Source organism: Pieris rapae, chromosome 24 (genome assembly GCF_905147795.1).
Source record: "Pieris rapae chromosome 24, ilPieRapa1.1, whole genome shotgun sequence".
NCBI lineage: Eukaryota > Metazoa > Arthropoda > Insecta > Lepidoptera > Pieridae > Pieris > Pieris rapae.
In genome coordinates, this window is record NC_059532.1 from 1429772 (window position 1) to 1454951 (window position 25180).

The window sequence follows — 25180 nt, forward strand, 5'->3', positions numbered from 1 at the left end:
AAGAGGAAAGGTTTGATTTTTTGTTTGTTTGTATGAATTGAATAGGCTCCGAAACTACTTGGCAGATTTGAAAAATTCTTTCACTGTTGGAAAACTACATCATTCCTGAGTGACATAGGCTATATTTCATTTTCAAAAAAATAGGCATCCTTACTAAAATTACGATAACATTAACATTTGTTTATTATTTGATACAATTCTAACAGATGGCACTGAGTTAAAGGTAGTAGTTTGGCAAGACGACGTTTGCCAGGTCAGCTATAGTGAATATTTTTGAAAGTTCGAAGTCTGAGAATCGGCTACTATCTCGTTTTAATCAACGTAGACTAATGAATTTAATATCTTTAATAATTTTACTAACATAGTATAAGTTTTACTATACTAACAACATATGGACTTATTAATTGGTCTGAAATAAATGATTTTTTTTAAATCCCTATATGATACACGGTGGCCGCACTACAATTAGTAGTTTACGAAATATACCATTTCACGTCTCTATCCATCATGTTGGGTTCAAGACATAAATAAGTAACGGTCAAGTCAAGGGGAGTTTAATGTTTTGTATAAACATTTGCGTAATTTTGACGAAAAATTTTACGAATATCTTCGTATGGCAAGAGAAGCATTTGAACTACTTCTCAGTAAAGTTAAGGGAAAATTAACTCATTTGGATAATTAAATTAATAATTCATCCATATTATTCCGTTAAATGCCTCGCCTAGAGACAAAAAACAACCAACTCGCTAGGCGCTAAGCAAACCGTCTGCTGTGTTGGACCAGACTGCTCACGGTGTGCCAATTTAATTTAAAATCGGTTAAGTAATTTTGGAGTCCATCGCGGACTAACATCGTGACAGGAGATTTATATGAATGGTAAATAAATAAAACAACACTTCAACAAGATTTTTATATTTGAGCGCAATAATTTTCTCATTCGTGAAATGTGATTAATACGATAGATTCTAGCTACATTAAAAGCGACTCGACAACTTTGATAGCAATATTAACTCTGCAACTTGCAGCATGTTATCCTAGTTCTCCAATTGCAGGGCTGATGAATTAGCACATCAATGTATATTAGATATGAATCCATCACACAGTTTAAAATCGACTTACGCCCAAACCCAATAACCTATCCCAATCCATTTCTGACCATCTGAGGTAGATCTTAATGATATATTGATAAAAATGTGCCAAAAATCAATCGACGGATTGTAATAGCCATCTGTCGATACAAGTTATCCATGGTAGGTCGGATTGGATATTTGGATAGACCTTTGTTTGATGACAGTTCAACTGTGCCAAAATCCTATCTTAGGATTAAAAATTTTTAAAAGCTTTTTGATATGTTTTAATCATTGATGTATATTTTAATATTATTTGTACGGTTTTATTTACTTTATATTGATTATCAAATATGAGTGTAAAGAGCAAAGAGATAGCATTCTATCCGTAACCAAAAATGGATTGTCTTCGCAGGGTTTGGTTATTGGGATGCAGATAGATCGATCGACTGTCACGGTCTGATCTCAGATTTTTACCTGAGATTGGATTTATTATTGGGTTCGAGCGTTAATGTGCTAGTTCGAATCGTATAATACAAAATTATTATAATACCTAAAATTTCAGGGATCGCTTAAAAAAGCGATATCTGTTATAAACGGTTTCATATCGTCATTGTCCAACGCCAGTCACACCCCTAGCAGACACAAATATATGTCATGCGCCCGCGCGTATACATATTTAACATAATAGTTAACAATTTTTTATCTGAAAACTATGCCATACCATTTATAACCCATTTCAATATTTCGTAAAAAAATTACATCGATGTAAAAAAAAGAGTAATGCTTTAACACAATTTTCAACAAAATCGGTCCAGCCGTTTAAGTTGTTCATGTGACATCGTGTGTCCTTTTTTCTGATCAAAAACATTCTATAAAGAATACCCTCAAATCGTAACAATTTTTTTTTTAATTTTCACTCGGTACAGCACTTACAGCTAGGGATGTGACATGGAACCATAGAGAATAGACCGTTTGGGTAAATCAACTGTTAGCGGCTCAAACACGACTGTAGAAATATTCGTTATTTGGCCTAAAGTTTATTTAAAAAAATACATTTAATCTTATAAATTTACTCAATTAATATAATAATACTAAAATTTTAAACATATTATTTCATATTGTATTTTATTCATATAGAAAGTTAACTCAAAGCGAAATTGTGTGTAGGCCGCGTAGATGTGTGTGTGTGTGTGTGTGCTATTTAACCCAATCTATCTATTCTCCATCTCAAATTATCTAATAATCATCAATATCATACAAATTATCTATCTCTTCGTCGTCTAGTTGCATGGATTGGAAGTCGACTTTGTACCGGAGAAGACCTGAAAAAAGATATTGTGTTTATAAATTCTTCATTACACTCTCATCCGTCCCACATCCCATAATGGGGCGTAGGAAACAAACCAAATATATCAGATATTTAAAAATCTTAAAAATTCTAAAATCGGACAACAAAACACAAATCCAGCAAATAGTACTGTCTTTTATTAACTTTTACACATTTAAAGAAAAACACTTTTAATTAAAGTTATGTATTATTGTAAACGAAACGTCGGTTAAATTTAAAATTATGTTTAAATAATTATAAGTTTACAATAATACATAACTTCTAACCGTTAGTGCTTTTCTTTAAATCCAGCAAAATTTTAAATTCTATCATCAAACAAAAACTTGCAAAAACCTGAAAATATATAAAAAAAAACACACAAACCTACAAAACCAACTACGGCACGTTAAACATTAAAAATAGGAACTCGCATGCAAATAAAATTACCTTGAGTCCGTGTTGCGTAAAAAAATTAAATGTACAAAGTATTTGCGTGTATGAAATTCCACTCCCATACATTATTTTTGACATATGAGTCGTTACATTTTTGTATCTAAAATCCTATCAGTCGATATTAAAATCCGGGCAAGTAACTTGATCAAAGGAAAACCACAATGTGAGAGAGAGAGAGAGATATATATATATATATATATATAACTAGCAGACTCGGCCAAGCGTTGCTGTGGCTAAGGTTTTTGTTATATTACATAGTAATAAACTATTCAAGAGAAACGGTAGGAGAACTTATGTGAAACGTCGGTACTTTTAACACAGCGCCATCTGTTAGAATCTTTTGGAGTTAACAGAGAAATAACGGCCGCCGCATCACATGAACACTACCCACTGAATACCGTGTATGTTAACACACTTTTCTTGATCAAGTTACGTACCGAGAGCTTTTAAATTCTCAACATCAAAAACCATTTTCAAAGGGATAATAATAGCGAACAAAACTTACTAAAAGGCTTATTACACCATGCGATATTCAGACAGTCTTATTAAGATTCAGCCTAGTGTAATAAGAGTTAGCCAGTTAGCCTGTCTAATTAGACCGACCGAATGGGTTCGGCGGTGCTTACTGGCTTACTTGCTGAATATCGTGTAGTGTAATAAGACTTAGCACGCTAAATCATTCAGTCAGCGCGCGGCAGTCGCAGAGCAAAGACGTTTGTACATGTTTGTTTTCTGTGGCCGCGTGCACCATGGCGTGTTCGCAAGAAAAAAAAGTACTTTGGAATGTTTTTTATTTTTTATAGATAAAGTTAGCCAACGCTCGACACACTGATACATTGGTAAAAACAAACATGAATCTTAAATTTAGAAAGAAGGTTCGGACAATCAATCTTATTATAGAATATCTTAGCTGCAAACGATGTGTCAATAAATTTAATTAATTTTCTGCGATTCTCTAATGACAACATATTAAAGTGTGCCAGCCTGGTTCTGTTCTTGATTTGTACCGAGACATGCCATTTTTATTGCCATATTGAATGTATGGAGTATCTATTAAATTACATATAATAATATAAATTACTAATATAACATTTTAATAGTCATTCAAACTCGGCAGCTCCTACTCTAAGGTAGTTTCTTAAGTCACATGGCGACATCCGTCACCGACTACGTACGCTTTGCAAATGAGTAAAAATGAGTTAGCATGCGGTATTCAGTCTAGTGTAATAGCGAGCTTGCTAATTAGATTTTAAGACAGTCTTACTAAGTCAGTCTGAATATCGCATAGTGTAATAAGCCTCTAACATAATTGCTGTAAAATTGTATGGCGCCGTAAGTATTACGTAAGCAGATATACTGCCCCCCCCCCCCTTGAAGCAAAAGTCAGCAAAGCTCTAAAAAATATTACTCCATTGATTACAATTCGAGGACCAAACTGAACATTTGATAGACGACGCATTATTTATGGGACATGTAGGGAGGGTCAATACAAGCATAAGTTTGTGTGGTTGGCCCCAGCCGCCATGTTGGAAAAGGGGGGTGAAAACACGTTTTTGGCTTTATCTCCTAAACTATCTATCATACATAAAATTTGTAGACACACTTTCAAAAAATCCAAAATTCAAAAAGTTTTAAGTAAAAGAGCCGAAAGGTGAGAAGTAAGTTCAGCTAATGTAACATTAAAATGGACTACTTATAACTTTTTTTCTCTCTTTATTTTACAAAATAATATAGTATATTACAATGTTACATTAGAAAACCGCTGTGGTTTGTATTAATGCAACCATAGCAGTATTGTTTAGGAGCGCGACAAATGCATGTAAAACTAGTTTTTTAATTTAATTTTTATGTTGGTTAGTGTTAGGCTAACTGTTATGCGATTGGGTAGACTATTTATAAGCCGCGGTAGCAAATACCTATATAAGTATAAAACATATTAACTTTTTGTAGGAATCCTCGACAATGCATTTTGTTTTTAACTGTTTTTTGTAATCACCAAACAATCACTAAATACGAAAATCAAAGACATATTGCTTACATAATACTTGATCGGCCCCTATGTACTGAAAATAAGCCAAATTTTGCGATTATAAAATTTTGTTCGCCATTTTGGAAATGTCATTAAAAAAACAATTAATTTGCAAACTTTATATGGATACAAGAAAAGCATACATTCTCAATTTATACTTTCCAATCCTAAGCCTACTTATCTAAATCAATAAAAACGACCATTATCAGATATTTCAGATACCGACCGAGCTTTGGTCCTTCTCGATACACTTAAAAGTAATCGAATAGTTTTAGTTTACTATTTCAAAAGCAGTGTTGGCCTAGTGGCTTCAGCGTGCGACTCTCATACCTGAGGTCGTAGGTTCGATCCCCGGCTGTGCACCGATGGACTTTCTATGCGCGCATTTAATACTAACGGTGCACAGAAAGTACATTAGTGCACAGGGACGCCCTGTGCACTAATGTACTTTCTGCCATTAATGTACTGTTTGCCAAAATTTATATCAAATATTTAAAATGATAATCAAACCAAAGCTCGTATATATCATAGGTCACTGACATTGCCCGTTTAAACATATACAACTCACTTCAATAAAACAATCTTATATTGTAATTGCACTCAAAATTATATTTTTTATATTAAATGAGGTTTATTTTACACTACTCTAGGCCTTTTAGGTCTAGCCCTCCGATTTCAGTATCCATTTATTGGCATTCAGTTCTGTGCCTGACATCGCTTTTTGGGTCTAAGCCAGCTTCCCTCATGATCTTTCCCAACGAGCAAGTGTTTATTGCACAGCCAGTGTACTAAGATTCGTTAATTAACGGTTTTTATTAACAGTAATCCTTCGTACAACACAGAAAACGCGTTGTAGGTGCATAACGCGCTTTTCTCGTTAAAAATAATATTAAAAACTATGTTATTTATGTCACAGTACAGAAATGTAAAATATACAATTCCCGCGTTATATGGAGGAATAATTGTGTTACACGAGAGACTAAACTCGCGTTATAAGAGTACCGCGTTAAAGAGTACAACGTTGAATTGTGAAAAGAAATATATGTGTATGTATGCGTATTTTTTTCACAATTGTATTGATATAATTGACTCATTGGTGCCTCTGAATCTTTTCTTCAGCACAGGACAGCCGAGGTGAGCTTTAAACAATCCTGAATAAAAACGTTTTTAAAATTTTAGCTTAAAGTTCACATCAAATCTCACCAATACCTGTTCAATTTTAATTATTTATAAAAGCGAAATTCAGAAACAGCATAACAATCCCGCCTAAGATAGCATATTCGTATAACGCGTCCGTCCGTTCCATCCCCAATACAACGCGGTATTCCCCCCTATAACGCGAATACTTCTCAAGTATCTGATGTAAGAAATTTATAATGATTTCTCAAAATAATAGTCTTGCGTACCTTTGCACCTGTATGATCTTTCAATTGTTCACAAAAACTGTTTTACGAGAAGAAACAACGCGATTTTCTATAACGCGCTCCGGCCTTACCGCGTTATAGGCTTACTGTATCTTAACTGTATAGTGTAAAACCGTCTCAAACCTCATTTAATACAAAATCACAAATGTCTACATACTACAAAACCTATTCAATGACTAGCGATTATGGTAATATGTCATAACCAAACTATTACCGAACTGTCAACTGTCAAACAACAATAAAATTACAGTAGCAATTAGAGTTGCCACAAATAGTGATTAAGCCGAATACCGAATTTTCGGCAACGCTATCGGCCGAAGCGCCGAATATTCGGCCGCCGAACATTCGGTACTAAGTACATGGTTGTCCATCCAACGCAAAATCGTGTCGCGAGTTATAAACATAAAACGAAATATAATTTTTTTTCATCTTTGATAACAATTGCAATTTTTAACCTGCACCAAAATCCTTCAAAAAAATTTTTCTAGAGATGACTTCGAATCAAATGAGACATCGTATCGCATCATATTTTTTGGGCCTTTATCACTATTTTTCCGTTTTTGAACTTGTTGACTAGACTAGTCTACCAGTGGTTGAAGTATTTCTTTAGTAGTACCTTATTAGAACTTTAGATAACAATTTTGTCACATATCGTCTTGTGCAGTAAACGCAGATTTTTCATTTATTTATATTGTGTATATTATACTGTTTAATATTATATACTTTTTTTAAATTGGTATTGGCATAGTCTGCAAGGATAATGTATGTATTAATAAATTACAAATGTATCCTTCGCCGGCATGTTTCCTACAGGACTTGCTTCTACATGAGGCAATTGAATATTTCATCAGAGCCCTAGAATTTAACCAAAATCGCGCCAATGCCTCACACAAATCAACCTAAAGTTAAACTCTCGGCCAACACCCTCTGCCTTCTTTGCCGATGAGTAGGGATGCCAACAGGTTCGAATTTAATGACGTGGAATAAGTGATACCATGATGATCTTATGTTCCAAAATAAACTTTTTTTTATATTTAACCATACTACTTTGAATTGTAAAAAATACACATTTAAGTTATCCACATTACCGTCTCGCTTCTGAATCTTTCCCTCAACTGTATAGCTGAGGTGAGGTCTAAACAATTCTGCCGTATATAAATTAAGTTTGTGTCAGTTTAAAATACACCAGAGGTTACAATCTCAGCTCTCATCAGTGCCTCTTAATGTTAGGTTATTATACATTACTTAAAACATATAATTATAGCTGTCTGACCCTAAACGCCATACTAAACTCGACTTTATGTTACAATTTTAAGAATATATGTTTCAAGATGACTTGTAATATAGTAACTACATATATAATTTTTACACATTTAAAAGAAACGCCTTTTCAACGGATTGAAGCAATGTATTTTATATGTATATAAAATTCTCGTGTCGCGGTGTTTGTGGTTAAACTCCTCCGAAACGGCTTGACCGATTCTCATGAAATTTTGTGTGCATATTGGGTATGTCTGAGAATCGGACAACATCTATTTTTCATCCCCCCTAAATGTTAGGGGTAGTCCACCCCTAATTTTTTAAATTATTTTTAATGTAAAATTAGAATCATTTAATATTTCTTTTTTTGACGTTCATATGTGTACATTATGTTACCTATATGAATAAATAAATTTTGACTTTTGACTTGACTTTTTTGAGGGTAAACTAAAAAACAAGATCACAAAATAATCATTAATATATAGATATTGACTAAATCAATCACGTGGACACGGCTACACATTAGTGGAATCGAAAATGACGTTTGCAGGAAAAATATGTCTTCACAAGAATCCTATATCTTGCAGTTTCATTAGCGAATTAATTGATTTAATTTGTTTTTTTTTTTATAGAACAGGGGGCAAACGGGCAGGAGGCTCACCTGATGTTAAGTGATACCGCCGCCCATGGACTCTCAATGCCAGAGGGCTTGCGAGTGCGTTGCCGGCCTTTTAAGAATTGGTACGCTCGTTTCTTGAAGGACCCTAAGTCGAATTGTTTCGGAAATACTTCAGTGGACTAAGAATGACAATTAACACGTGCAACTTGACGTATACAAAGACGTCACAGACGCGACGCCATCTTGTCTGCGTGTTCATGAAATGACAAATGACATTACCAATACAGATTCTAGCGACTAATAAATCTGCTTTCTAACCTAATTAGCATATTAACATGTAGACTATTGATAGATTTCCTTTTTACGCTAAATATAAATATTTTTTATGTAAATATCTCTTACAAACACTGATATAGGCACATGTATGTATTATTGCGTTTAATTATATATAAAACAACATAGTTTTTGCGGCGACAAGTCTTGAACATAGCATTTAAATTACGAAATAAACCAAATTCGTGTCTTATTTGACAGTTCCTTTTGTACCTGACACACGTTCCCATGTATATTATATATATGTAAAAACTAAAATTGCTATATAAAATAGCTTATATATTACCTGGGTTATAAAATCTAAATGCCCTATGCGAACATAACAGTTACTCGAGACTGTATGAAGTCAAGAGGGAGAGAAAAGAGAGGATGTCCAGAAACCTGGGTAGATGATTGAAAATATTTAACTGGGAATTGATTTGTCGAAACAGCCCGCCTGTGATGATAACCTATGGTTCCGGCTCATGAAATAAATAAATGGACAGCAGGGGTAGAGAACTACCAGAAACAATGAATAGCAGCGAAAAAGACAATCCAAGGAATTTGGAGTACTCGGCCGTCCCTTGCAATACACCAATCGTATTTAACACGGCGAAGGAGAACACCAGATCGCTTCAGGCACCATCGCGTACCGCGCGAGTCATTCTCCGCGGGTGCCAACAACACTGACCACGACACCAGCGCCAAGTTGAGATTACTCCTTGGCCAACTTGGCCTTGGATTGACACCCAGGACTCGACCGCATGCACGCAGCTAGTAGAGACCGCGCCCCCCCCCCCCCCCTTTGCGAGAAAGTTTCAATAACTACCACCATCGTGACTTAGAAACCGGCGCGTCAGGCAAAAAAGGAATCACTAGTTACGATTCGATTAGATTTCTACTTGCTTCTGTTTTAAGGCACCTAAGCTGAACGAGACATCCAAAATGATGTTCCAGTATTCGTTTTTAGACTCGTAGAGAATCGCCGAATTATTTCCAAAACTCTCTAGTTACATATAAAGTATTGCTGACCGAGTATAGAGCTATGTGCCGTTCAAGTATTACGTAAGTACTATAAGAGTGTGTGTAAGTGTGTGTGTGTGTGTGTGTGTAGAGGTGTGTGTGTCCTTGATTTTTTATTTGGTGATTACGTCAACAGTTATTTACTGTAATACATACATTGGACTATGAAAATGAAATGCATTTTCGAGCATTCCTACAAAAAAATTATACCTTTATGTACAGTCAAAATCTATTATAACGAAATCCAAGGGTCTACTCATATTTGGTCGTTAAAACCGATTGTCGTAACAGCCGATGACGTTTTTAAGAACCTAATACAAAAGAATTCAACCGGGACCTTTGATTTTTAGCCAATATAACCGGTATGTTGTTCTAAACTTTGTTACCTGTAAATGGTTTTTTTTATAGAACAAGAGGCAAACGGGTATAATTATTTTTGGGGTGTTACATTACAGTAAATTTGGTAATACTTGAACGCCCCTTAGAACACGCTTTCATTACTATGTTATAATATAGGACTTATATACTCTATATTCTATAACGATACTTTTAACCTATGTATAAAGAATTCTTCGTTCGCACTTGTTATGGCATGAATCTATTTATGATTGCTAATTACGATATAGTACAAAACTACTCAAAGTCCAATGCATCGACAAACTACGACTCGTAATTGTCAAAGACGTTTTTTTACTGAGACTGTTTTTTACTTTAGACTGACATTGGCATGACATATGCCAATGTCATTTTTCAGTCAGTTTTAAGTCTCGACTATGAAGCTATGTGATAGTCAAAATCTACTAACGACTCTAGTACGACTCGTTTCAAATGAACGTTTTTGACAAACCAGAGTTATATTTGCATCGACTCTGAAACTTAGTGATATTCCGAATTGAGTTATTAAGTACGACTTCTGTCGTACAAGACGTTTTGACATACCAAAGTCATACTTAGCGAAATCTCGACTCTAAAACTTTAGATGTAATTAAAGCAGTCGTTTTTCAGAGTAGTCGTTAGTTACCTAGGCAACAATTTTCATTAGATCAAGAGTTGATCAGATATATAGTGGTAGGGGAGCCCACGATGCTAAATGGGGATTTACTCGAGCGTCGTGGAGACCTATTGGGTTGCAAAGCTTAGATGATAAGAAGAAAAAAATGTTAAATGATATATACCTTTTCATCGGTGGGGAAAGCGGCTATAGATGTTTAAATATGTAAAAAAAACTGTTGCATGGACATACTCGAGCGCGTCAGATATTGATAGCATCAATGTCCTACGTATTTTTAATAATGTACGTATGTTAATCTGATCATTTGCATGATGGGGGTGGTTGTACGTAAGGGTTAAAAATGAAAAAAAAAAAAATTTAATCGAGCGCGTCAGGTTTTCTAAGGGGGTGTTAAGTGCACCAAAAAAAAAGCTCTCATTCAATAATCTGACGATTTCGAGCTGACGCAAACTCGCAGCCATTATTATAATGTGCAAAAAAAAATCGCCATTTTGAAATACTCGAGCGCGTCAGATTAAGATATATATGGTTCAGATTTATATTCTAAACGTACTGTCTCATAATCTGACGATTATCTAGAGGAATTTGCCTGATCTGATAAAAAAAAATATTAGAAAAACGGTTCATGCCTGCAATTCCATTCCTGGGCGCTTAAAATTGTACTTATGAGCTCGCTGAGTTCAAAGAAATAATATTTCTATGCGTTTGAGTTCTCCCAGCTCGAAAGTCTGATAGAAGTTTCATAGAACACTATTTTTGAAATTTTCAAACCCCAATAAGTTTTGAATGGATCAAGCAATTTTCCCGCAGTTGACGGCGATCGACGCATTTTTTAAGCTCTAATTATTTAATTTCATCAAAAACGATAATCCGATATGAAATGTCGAAGTTATGTGATAGAAACACTTTTTTCGGTTTTCTTTCGTTCACGATATCTCTCGAACGAATCAACCGATTTTGACCAGTTTGGTGGCGATCGACGTCGTTTTTCAAGCTTAAAGATGGATTAGTTTTTTGAAGTTGATGGATAAAGCCGTTTAAAAGTTATTGCAAAAAAACACTTTCAAAAAAACAAATTGTTAGTTTTTAAAAATTTTAAAAATTTCTCAAAATCTATCGGTCCCCATCGGTTCAAATTCACATGAAATCTAATTTTGAGGGAAACGCGGAGAAGGAAATGTAGGCATCACGCAGCTGCACGCGTTTATCGCACGAACTTTATCGACGAAATTTTGTTATTTCGGCTTGCGGAAATCGTCAGATTATATATTTTTCAATATTCTTGAATTATTTCATTCAAAATAAAAAAAAAATTAGCTACGCTCGAGAATGTCAAGATGACGTTTTTTTTTTACAACTTTGCTGCCCTCCCCTCTCTTTACGTCACTCTCAAATTGTCAGATTAGTGGAATATACACTTTTTAGGATGTGATTAACTCACACTACCTTAATCTGACGCGCTCGAGAATGTCTGATGATCAATTTTTTTTTACTAATCTGATCCTGTATCCTTCACGGGCGGCCTTATATATGGGCCTCATATTTGGTGGAGGTACTTAACCGGGTACAAGGTATCCCCCTGTATATTAATCTGCCGCGCTTGAGTAAATCCCGAAATCCCCTCTTGGGCTCCCCTACTATAGAAAGTCATTGCCATCGTCATCGAAACGAGGCTGGAAAAAAGGCTTTCGCGCTAAGGTAAGAGATACTAGCTACTACATATATTAAACGGCTAATACTAATTGGAGTATTTAATTACATATATGGGCTAAATATTAAACAGTCTAAAATGCCAGAATTATACGTACGAAAATCTAAAACAAAAATTTAACCGGAACACAGACGCCATTTTGTGCACGTGAACAACGTAAATTTTTTTAAAACGAATAGAAAATAATGATTTTATCAATTCTCCGTATATTCAAGTACAATTCAAATGTGATAAGGACAACCCTTATCTTTGAAGGGTGTTCCTTTAAAGAATTCCTCTAAGAAATCTTGAAGATTAAAATGTGATATAAAAATAGTAGCTAAGTCGGTCTACGGGATGAGTTTAACTTTTATTAATAAAATTGAATATTTTTTAGTGAATTATCCGGCAGAATTTAGAAGAATTATTTACCGACCAAAGTGTTAGTTATAAATCAATTAACGTAGTATCTTTTATTCGTAAAATCGTAAAGTCAAGTCCGTATGGCATTATTAAAAATAACAAAATAATTTTAATAATTAATTTTCTATTATCCATAAACCGGTTAAGCCCCAAAATGCTTTATAAAAGACAACAAGTGGTTACAGCCTGTTATATGACATTCAACATGTCAGTTTAAGTTTGAAACGTGACATCTGTCAGATATAGCTTGACAATTGCCTGACGCAGTAATTGTAAAATTAACTTCTTTTTACAACAGTTAGTTTAGTTTACACTTAACATTCGATATCCGTCAGTCTAAACTTGACATTTGACAACTGTCACGATTAAAGCATGTTCTATTTAAAACAGTTTAGTCGAATTACAGTTAATATTGGACACCTGCCAGTTTATGTTTAACACGTGAGATCCGTCAGTAATGAAATTTGACAAATGTCAGATTAAGTCAGTTAACTGAATCAGTAACTGTTAACTTCAGTTCTCTTTAGAAAGATTAGATTAGCATGGCCTATAGTCTGAACTCTAGGTTAAATTTAATCTATTGAATAGTTTATGACTCAGACAGCTATAATACTATGCAGATTAAGTAAAATCAGTGAACTTTGATACAATTTAAAGAAAATCACACATTAATTAAAAAACTTAGTCACAATAATGCCATTTCAACTTTGATTAGTTCCTAAAACCTACGTTTAAAATCTAATGGTGCATTTTTACACGGACAGAAAAAACTTAAGTATTGTTAAGTAAAACATATTATTATTAAACCGTTTCTTAGGCTTTTCCCTGTCCTTAAAAAATAAATCTAATAATCATCCAGGTCCACGTCATCCAATGGTTCGTCGAGTTGCAGCGACTGAAAATCTACCTTGTATCGCAAAATACCTGTCCATCGGCAGCATAAGAGAAAAATAATTATTAATTTAGATCGATTCATGGAGGCATCTTATACACCCAAAACACCAAAAATAGAAATTATAGTATTGTTTTTTATTATTAGCTTTTACTCATCTAAAGAAAACATTTTTACCGGATTGAAGCTGTATTATTATTTATTTATCCGATATTGGTATCAATATACATATATTATTTCCCCAGATTTGGTTTTGACTTCATCTTTAAGTCGATATCAACACCGGCTAGTCAATTTATTTTCTAAATATCTATTATGATTAAAATTAGACGCTTGTCTAAGTTGAAGGCTTATCTATGAAACAGACAACTGTCAACAAATTGTATTATCTGTAGAATAATCTAGAATGTTTTATCGTCAAATAGAATTTTAGGTGTATACTAGTTCTAGGTACATCCTTGAATCGATCCTAATTACGACAAAAATACTTAGCCTATATTGAGCAATTAAAAAAAATGTTTTCTACAATAATTTTTCCACAATATTTTTCACTATTTGACATAACAAAATAATAATAAAATATTAAATAGAAAACATTTTTTTCATATTAGCTTAGCAAAGTACCAGGCTACCATAAGTACCCAAGAGCTTACGAACAAAAGGTTAATGACCCCTGAGGTCAATGACCTTATCCATGTGGGCTCAAACATTATTTGTAATTAATTAGAGGTGTTATGACGTCTTGTTATAAAGCTTCATACATAAGGGATTTACTGCGGGTTTTAACCGCGGTTAAAAACAGCTTATTAGGACAAACACATAGCAATTATTAATTAAGAAAACAAGAGCACCTAATGAGCCTATATACAGTATTAAAAACCAATGCGGGAAAACCCGCACAACTTAACCGCATAATTTTAACCGCGTTAATATAGCTGTTTAGCTGAGTGATGCTTATAAGTGACTTACCGCCAATTCCACCAAAACCACGTACAAACTGACTCCCTTCTTGACTCTTGTCCGTGATGATTTCAAGTGTCGCTCCAAAAGACTTGTAGTTGTTCGCCAACCACTCAAGCAAGGGTTGACATTCCACCAGTTCCAGTTCGACTCCGCTCTGAAATAATTGATTTATTTAGCAACAAAATACAAAGAGATACATGAATAATTTATTAGTTAGTTCCTTAAAATTACATGATCACTCGCTTTAGTAAATTGTATTAAATTTACCTTTAAATAGTTATTTTTTTATATTTTTCTTAAATTTTAAACATCCTTTTTTCTCCATTTTGTAAAAATAGTAAGTTATTATCTGAACATTACAGGTTTTTTCAGAAATGCGTAGAATCTCATAAACTTTACAGATTTAGTTGAAACTTGCATTGTTCCCTAGTTTCTGAGAAATTTGTAGATAAACATAATTTGTTTGTACAATAATTAACACACTAAGGTTATTTCATCTCAAAAGAACTTATATTTGGGGATGTATTGTAGACTTCAGAGAAAATAGTCCTGACTTCTAAAAAAAACCTAATAAGTAGTAAATTTAACTAATTTGTCTTATGTCAAAAAGCATTTTTTTTTTAATGGCTTTAATTTGTGCCAACTGGGCACAAGGTACTTCGCCAGTGTCGTGTAGATGGAGAGGGCACGAAGGAGATTGATCGAAAAAAAAAAGAAAGCAATTTATGTTCCAAAGAGGTTCGTAACTATGTTACATCAGTGAATGTCGTTCTCTAAACTGACAGCTGTCAAATGTGACGCACCTACTTTAAGGGTTAATGCCCATTAAATAAAAGCCTAATCCGCCCATTTTTCATACAAAAATGATACCTCTTTATCGGTGAAGTGCGACTTGTCTTTCTCCTGTTCCGGTGTCAAATGCAGAATCGTTTCTTGATTGGTCGCGTGGGATTTTAGCACATATCTGAAATTTTAAATTAATCATCAAAATAAACAAATGCAATACTTCATACCACTTTCTAAGTGACAAGTGACAGCTGACAATTACATGACATGTCAGAATTTTGGAAATTTACTCACAAACGCAGTTTACCTAGCCAATTATGGATTTGTCAGGATTGTTTAAAGGAATTGTGTTTTGGTTCTTATTAATAAAAAAAATACTAATATAATCATCGATCTGTAGTCTTCGATTTCTGTATTAGATTTTTTTTAAATAGGTAAGTAGGTGAAGACTAGATCATCACTGCTATAAAACAAACACTAATATTAAAAAAAAAATACCTTTGAATATCAAGATTCTCCCAACAAATGAGCGTCTCGACAGCACCCAGTTCCAAAGCGCGAAGTGTATCATCAACACCGAAACAGTACTTTCCAGTATCCTGAAATAACACGTTCGACTCTTAGGAATCTTTTTTTTTATTTAGAACAGGGGGCGAAGCGGGCAGGAGGCCCATTTGCCCCCTGTTCTATAAAAAATATAAAATCATCCAAAAATTCAAATGCATACACACATGTACATGTGTCTTTTTTGGCTTGATAATTGTTATATATTTTTTTATATGATTTAATATGAAAACTTTAATTAATTTTGATCTACCCTCATACTTTTAGTAAATATTTGTTTACTCAAACATGCTTTCAAGGAAAGTTACTAGTTCTTTTTTTTATATTATATAATATAAGAGCTATGTATTAGAATATTTATTATTATATAATACAGCATTAGAGATTGAAAGTAACAAAAAATTTGAAATAATGTGAATTAGGTGCTGTTAAAATATTACATAAACACAATTAGGGGGGAATATTTAGATTTTATTTGGTAATTTTAATTATTATTTATTTATTTATTTTAACAATTATTAATATGTCTATGTACTTTTTTTGATAGCTTTGCTTACTTTTGTTGATGAGGCATAAAAATGTACTGTAAATATAAAAACCCTAAGTCGATTTTTTTTAGAAGAAACGGGCAGGAGGCTCGCCTGATGTTAAGTCTCAATGCCAGAGAATTCGCGATGCGTTGCCGGACTTTTAAGAATTGGTATGCTGTTTTCTTGAAGAACCCTAAGTGGAATTGGTTCGGAAATCAGTGGTCAGCTGGTACCACATAGTGCGACAAAAATGCCTTACAGAAATTTTTAAAAAATTATATTTTAATATATTAGTGTAATAATCCAGATTTGTGTGTGTGTGTTACTCACTTGTGAAATCTCATCAAAGTACCGTCCAATTAGTTTCTTTTCTTGTATGAATTTAACGTTTTGCAGTGACTCCGCTGCCAATTCGATCGCTTGGTTGAAACCGTTCTCGCCACCATAGGATACGTCGACTAGCTTGATGATTTTCGATTGCAGACGCTGAAACACAAAAATAATATGACAACAATTGCATTTTTAATTAAAACTTCTTTATGAAGGTATTATACGAATGCAACGTCACGAAGATGTGCAGCGTTTTTGTTGTGGAAAAGGGAGAGACCGATTGAGAGAGTGAGAAAGGGAGATCGAGAAATTTTTTTCACACATGTATTGGTTGTATGTAAGTACATATTAGAACTTTGGATGGCAATTCTGTCGCATAACATGTTTTATTTATTTATATCATCATTAGGATGTATACAGTGTGTAAACAGTGTGAATATAGATATACAAATACAGATCATCTATTGGGGCTTTTATTAATTTACAAAGAAGTTTTACTTCTGACATGTGGACTTTACTTTTTTTATGATAAAGTTTCTTTAGACACAGATTTCTCCAAGAAATCATCTTTAGATTTATTTATTTGAAATTGGGATAAAATAATAAAAAATATCCACAGAAAAAGCAAAAAAACCAGTTTTGTGACATTGATTTACTTAAAAAAATGAATTAAAAAGTACCAGGCTCTAATAAACAAGAGCAAGTATATCCATACTGTATGATCTTCACTGTTTCGAATTAGCTGCGATAAAATCTAGCTTATATATATAAATATATATATTCACACACACATATTCGATACCTCCTAAGTATAATGAGTCAACTGACATTTTGGTAATTTTACAGGAGAGCCATTTTAAGGCAAATCGTTTATATTTTTGTGAAATCAAACTAATTCGGAATAAATTTAATGTTTTTATAATAAAGACTGAAAGCTCTTCCTTTGGTATAACATGAGTTTGCTGATTTTTGTTCTTAAATGCTATTTTATGTACATGACTTAGTATACACGGGCGGGACTCAATAGTAAAATGGTTTAACTACCAGTTATATTCATGTACGTTGTACATCAAAATCTATAGTTTACACCAACATATTATGAAATATGATTATCATTTAATTATTATCATCTTACTTTTGGTTAGTTTCGGGGTTTTTTGTCTCACTTAATAATAAAATATTGAAATTACATCACTTGACTCATTATACTAGGAAAGTAATTAGCTATGTTAGAATTTTAAACCTCAACGTATACTGGACTAATATAATTAATCGAGGCTTTTTAATTACTAATTTTATTTCTAATACCTTACGAAATTAATAAATGCTAGGAAGAAGTAGACTCATTAACAAAAACAACACATTTTTAAGAATTATAATGTATTTTTAGTTATAACTATTTAATTTTTAACCTTTTTGTTAATATTATTTAGCCTTACTAAACGCTACCAGTTTAACAATGTAACTAAAACAAATTATCAATGTAGTATCATTAAAGTTTCATAAAAAGTAACAAACATCAATAAAAGTAATAGGAACTAAAAATAGTAACTAACGTTAAACAATATTATTAAAAATAATATAAATGTATAACAAAAATATATAAAAAGTTAAGGACGCTCAAAGGATAGCTGTAAACCTTATGGTTTATCAAAATAAATGAAAATTTTAAAGATTTAACGTATAAAAAATCAGTCTGAATCACTGTCATCTGCTCCATTAGAGTTTTTTGAAATCAAATTATTAAAAAAAACAAATGATACTCCTTAGGAATCACCAGTGTCTTACAAAGATCCATGAAGTGTTTGTACTTATTTTGGTAAATATGAATGGGTCTGATAAGCCTAAGAAATATTATCTATGTTAAAATTCAACTCTCTTCGATTTGGTGTAGCTTTAGGTTTTTTTACACAATCTATCTACTTGTAAGCATCATCTTGGTAACTCGTTTTATTAAATATCCTAAATGGATTTTCTGCTTTAACAACTACTTCCGTGACTTTGTTTCAAGGCATTTTAGATCCATCATTAGTAGTTGTCCAGTTGTTTATAAGTCCTTACTTTGATTTAAAGTCTTTTATTAAATCCTGAGACACTTCAATAACTTTGTATGGTTTTTCGTCGGATATAGCAAATCTAAAAGCTGTATACCATTGATAAGGCGTATAAAGCATTTTATCTTTTGTCTGTCTTTCAATTAAAGCATGTATACTGTCGCCTTCATTTTGAGTGTGACCCACTATTAGAAAGCGATGGCTAATATATATACAGAACTGCGAAGTAGCTAACAGATACATTAAGAAAACAATCCTATTTCTATATTGGCTTCCACGGTTGTCTGACCGAAACCGAAAAGATTACCTCTTTGACACCTTCACCCACCGTATCTTCTATAAACTTAAAAACACATATAGAAATGTCATTTGCACATCTCTTTGCTTTCTGTTGATGCCATGAAAAACAATAACCTTGTCGAGATCCCAGACTGAATATCGTGAGAAGATAAGTTTCCGTTTATAATAAAAAGTACTAACGTTCCCGTGAGGTACATTAAGACACTTTTGATGATCAAATGCTGCTGTATCTTTTGTTTTCTAGCTTTCTCTTTTTCTTTTAAATGCTCTTCATGCTTTTATTTATGCTGTCTGGGTAACTTGCTTGTTATTTTCATAAATGTGACATAGTTCACAAACACCTTTTTTGGGTTTATGAAAACATATATTGATATTTGTATCAACTGATATATCTCGATACTGTCTCACGGTAGTCGCTTTAGAAGACTTCCCAAGTACATAGTTTTGCAAACCGATATTTTTGTAGTCTCAATATTATCTTCTTGACTGCTTGGAAGAAACTTATGATAGGAGCATATTAACTTAAGTTGCATGCGCCCTGGCTGTCATTCATCGTATATTGAGCCAAAATAAACTTGTATCAATGCGTCCCGTCTCACGCCCCGCGAACACTGATACAATGTTATTTGGATCAGTATACAATGTATGATTTTAACAGATGTTGAAATTGATTTAGTATACGTGAAATTATCTCGGTAACTATAGTTCTTTTTTAAAAAAAATTTGCACTAACGTGAAGATCATGGTTAATTATGTACGTTTATATAAAAAAACCCAAATACCTAAATTTGTTAGTTGACTCAGTATACTTAGGAGGTATCGATATAGTATGTATGTATTTCTTCTTTTGTCTTAGTATTTTTTACCCCTCTTAACATCGCCATAACATGCAGTTTCGTTTAGATAAAATTATTTTATTATTATTTACTCAAAGTGATTATTAAAATTGTACCAGGCGCTAATAAACACGAGCTGATACTCACAGAGTCAAATATATCAGACTGTGACAGTTGAATCAAATCAGCCGTACCAAAGGATAAAGATACCAGGAGGTCATCTTCATACAGAGGTACCAATTTCGGCTTGTATATGTGCGTACGTCGTTTCTGAACACAGACAACTATTATTAACTGTGCGCGAATATTTCAAGTGTTAATTGCATGCATCCATGATTTTAATTTGACAGGATTTTATACCATTTCAAGTGATGGGAGCACCTAGGAATGTGATACACTTGTCCTATTATAAAATATAATAACAGGGTCAAGTATTACGTCACGCATTTTTTGGAGATTCTTGACACTAACAGTATTTCACAGGGTCAAAGCATTTGTCTAACATTAATTTGCTGTGTCAAAGAATTTGTCTAATAGTCTAAGATCCGGGGTTAGAAAAATATACCCTCATCTGTTATTTAGATGAAACAATTTTTTATAAGCTGATTTCAATATCATGAACTTATAAAAACAACCTCTGCAATGGATGAATGCTTATTTCCCTCACATGTTAATAAAAAAATCTAAGTACAACAATAAACGGCGTAACTTACTACATGTAACTAAAATGAGAAAGTAAAAATTAAAAATAAAGTAATTGTTAATTAATTAATTACTATTAATTGCAGCAGGCTTATGATGGCAGAGATTTTATAAGTTCATGATATTGAAATCAGCTTATAAAAAAATGTTTTATCTAAATAACAGATGAGGGTATATTTTTCTAATCCCGGATCTTAGACTATAACATTAGTTTGCTGGGTCAAGGTATATGTCTAACATTAGCTTGTTGGGTCAAAGTATTTGTCTAACATTAACTTGTTGTGTCAAAGTATTTGCCTAACATTAATTTACTGGGTCAAGGTATTTGTCTAACATTAGTTTGCTGGGTCAAAGCATTTGTCTAACATTAACTTAGTATTGTCTTTTATTAACAACTTTTACACATTTAAAGAAAAACACTTTTTTACGGATTATAGTTATGTATTATTGTATTTAACCATAATTTTTAATTAAACCGACGTTTCGCGTGCTTTACAGCGTGCATGTTCATTAACTTGCTGTGTCAAAGTATTTGTCTAACATAAATTTGCTGGGTCAAAGTATTTACCTAACATTAGCTTGTTGGGTCAAAGTGTTTGTCTAACATTCAAAAACTTACCGGGTCAAACATATCAGACTGTGACAGCTCAGTCTTGAAGTCAGCAGAACCGGCAAGGATCAAACCGGCCACATTTGGCTTATCTTGACTGATAAATAACTGTGTGGCCACTTCAGCCACTTTCCGGACATAGTTGTGTCTCTTCTCCATACGGAGACGCGCGAAACGCAACGCTGACTGACCACCACGACCGTGCTTCTTCGGTAAATCTACTGTGAATTTGTGTAGCACCTGAAACAAATTATAATAAATAATAAAAATCGCAATATAAGAAATACTAATTATTCTCTGATAAAATGTTTGGTGTTTTAAACTTTTATACCATACATATAAAAAAACCAGGTGTGGGACTGAGATTTCTGTTTCCGTTTCAAAATAGACATGTATGTTTTGTGACATGCCGTTGACTTTAGGGATACAAGGCATGTCCTACACCATACCTGCATTCAATGCGTGCATAGAAGGTATGTATGTACCAGTGGCATAGCAAAGGGGGGACGGCAGGGGCGGTCTAATAAAATCAGGTGTCACCCCAAAAAAGGATTTTACCAGTATGTCAGTATACATACCTTTTGTATAAAACCGGTATGTTATTCTAAACTATATACATAGTTGTAAACGGTTTTGACATTATTAATTTAAAATTATTTATCTTGAAGGGTTTTAGTTCACGCTTTACATGTACTTGAAGATGTAGCAATTAAGTAATAACTATCTGAAAATGTTTTTAACAACTCACCTCTCTTGTATTCCCTTGAAGCGTTCCAAACAAGGCTCCATTACCATCCATAACGATAAAACCAAATTTATTATCATCAGCGAGTAATGCTGTTAAAGCTTCAGTATGGAATTTATTGTCACACAAATAGAGAGATGTATTAATTGGTTTGAATGGTTCAAAGTCAATGTTCACTTTCTTTTCTTTGCCTTCTTCCGTCACGATTGTACCACAGTATATAACCAGTCCATTTGGTGGTACTGAAATAGGTTAATTAAAATAATATATAGCCAAACTTGCATAAGTTAGAGATTCAAGAAGATTTACAATAACAAAGGTAAACAATAGATTTCTTTTATATATCCAAATAAAGCATGTTAATTTTAGAATAACTCAACACTAAAAGAAATATGTTTGTTGCATCACAATTATATACACTACTTACAAGATCTTCTAATCAAAATATCATTATTTGGTGACTCTATACTATTAGTACAGATTATCTAAACAATTTTTTCCATTTTAGAGTTGTGTCGTCAGGATCTTGCCTGTTTCCAATGACATGATTTTCCTAAGCTAAAATTAATTGATATTGATATACAGTTTATTACCTTTCGTATATAGCTTCAGACGATGCTGTACAGAGGTGATAGCTCCGAGTACAGAGAGCCGATTGACACGGGATTTGATATTTGATGCTGTACCAAATTCATCAGCCAACATCTTCGACACCCGAGAGATCTGATCCTTTGGTGGTATTATAAGTGATATCATTGATGTACCATTTCTGAAAACAATTTTGCTTTTAAGGGTATGAACAAAAGACAAGGGTCAAGTATGAGACCTTTTTGTATTAAGGCACATGTAGATGGGTTATTTAATGAATCATTTCTGAATTTATATGTATTCTATTGGCTTTCCAGAAGGTAAAACAACATATAAAGCCAGGGTATGTTTTCTGTGATTGTGATACTTAAATATAGAGTCTAAAGAATCTATAATCCAATTGCAATCCAATTAAACTTGGCAATGTTATTGCTTGCATTTTAAACAACCTAACATTTATATAATCTTTCTTATATAAATAACTAATTTACTTCCTATATAATAGTTAAAATTCAGCAAAAGGTTGCTAAAACATATACCTATTAGCTGTTACTATGTTTAAGTAGTTTCCTTATGTTATAACCATATATGTACTTAGTAATAAATATGTAGAAAACTACTTATTTGTAGCATATATTGTTAGCATGTGTATGTAAATGTTGCCCTCTCTATGATTTAGATTATTTATTCATAGATTTAAAAAATATAATTTGTTCCATTTTCCATTTTCTATAACAAACCAAAACTTGATGGGGGTTTATTTCATTAAATTTCAGTAGAGACTTACAAACCTTTACATTAATATGCTAATGTGTTGGTTAAGGTTAATTCTTTATTGTTGTAATAAATTTCAGTTATTTACAAGGCCATGGTTTTGCCATTATAAGGAAATTCTTCATAGCCATTAATCACAACCTTACATAACTTATGTACACAACTTCAAGAATAGATGTTTACACATTAGGTAACTAAGATCAGATGGATAGGATCCAATTATGTTCTTAATTATTACATACATACTTCTACTTTAAAACTAATCAATGCTTTTGTTAGGTTTTACTTTTTAAATAATTACTGATTATTTGAATGTTATATTATTATTCAAATTGATACAGTATGTACAATAATTTTATGTATTTTGACTGATAATTCTTCTCAAATATATATATAAGCCATTTAATTGAATATTGATATTGTTTCTTTGTTTAATATTTAATTAAATATATATAAATTATGTCAATTTCAAGAAAATTCATTAATTGGTAAAACTGCACTTATAATTCTAAATTATTATCATAATAGACACATACTAATATATAAGTGTCATATGGATAACTAAAGATCTCTCATAGAAGATGCTATATGGTGAAAAGTTGTTTATAAATCAATTATTTCTTATAAAAATAGATAAGTACTGCATATTCAGAAACATAAGTAATAATTCATGAGTAAAAACAAGTAAAAATGTACTAAGAAACATTTTCATTACAATTTTATGTTACTTTAAAGACATCTTGGTCAAATCATCTCTTCCATATCTAATAAAGTTTATGTATAGGATTTTTTTCTTTATGATCTCATTAATAATGCAGACATCCATTGAATTTGAAACACGAGCAATGTGACGTATTTAGAGACGATTTTCCGTGACGTATACGTTTGATTTTGGACAGACTCCTCGAACTTGAATAATGCAAGGTGGCAGAAGTTGTTAGGTCAATGAATTTGCGTATATTTTCATGCACTGCGTGACTTCGAGGTTATTTTGCGCATATACCACGCGCACGTAAAGAGTGACGCAGCCTAGTTGGCATTTTTGGCCAATCGTAACATCAAACTCTACGCGGGTATTATAAAGATGAACACGTTGGAGGAATATGAGGTTCTAAAGAAATATATCATGACATTATCGTAGTAGAAAAACTCACCCTCTAGCCATTTCCAAGCTCTTGATCAGCTTTTTGATCTTCCATATTTCTACGTTACGGTCAGCAGACGATTCTTCAGACATCTTTGCCGTTTATGTAATTACTATTAACACTAAAATATTGCCGAATAAAGGACAAAAAGTATTTAAAACACCACTAAAGTTAAAATAAAGAAAGGGTGTCGAACTCTTAAACCGACTTTTACCAGATAGAACCGGACTTCGAACACTTCAACTCAATTCACACACTTTCTAGTTTACATTTAATACGGCCAATCTCACTCGCACTTTTCTTCTCGTTCTAGGATTCTTTGATTTTTTCTTGTTTCGGTTACCCCTAAGCATGTGGGATACAAAAATCAGACATTGGAAGATAAAAAGATGACGTGAACCTGACCAAGCGATCGAACGAACGCCTTCGCTTCGCTCGTTGTCGATCGAGGAAATGAAAGAAACAGCTTGGTGTTGCCAATTACTGTCGTAAATAAAAACGTTTGAGTATATAGTAGAAATCTTATAGATAGAAGAAAAAATAGCTTTGTGTTATTAAAGCTATCTTTTATAAACCGATGCCATATGAGATATATTATTCAATATTATAATCAATATTTTTATATCAAACAGAATTAAAATAAATATTGCAAGAACGTATGAACGAAGACTTCCATCCTTGACTACCATCCCGTGAATTTCAAGGCTACATATTTAATT

At 32.9% G+C, this 25180-nt stretch overlaps 1 protein-coding gene across 1 annotated transcript; it reads right to left on the bottom strand.

Annotated features, from left to right (window-relative positions):
- Positions 1-1825: 1825 nt before the first annotated feature.
- LOC111002417 (eukaryotic peptide chain release factor subunit 1) lies at positions 1826-24927 on the bottom strand. The gene is made up of 9 exons (XM_045633576.1): positions 24471-24927; positions 22548-22723; positions 21958-22196; positions 21219-21449; positions 16708-16863; positions 15782-15882; positions 15368-15461; positions 14504-14651; positions 1826-2392 (listed from the first exon to the last, which is right to left on the bottom strand). The coding sequence occupies exons 1-9, from the start codon at positions 24551-24553 to the stop codon at positions 2307-2309; spliced, it is 1314 nt and encodes a 437-aa protein (XP_045489532.1). The 5' UTR covers positions 24554-24927; the 3' UTR covers positions 1826-2306.
- Positions 24928-25180: the final 253 nt, after the last annotated feature.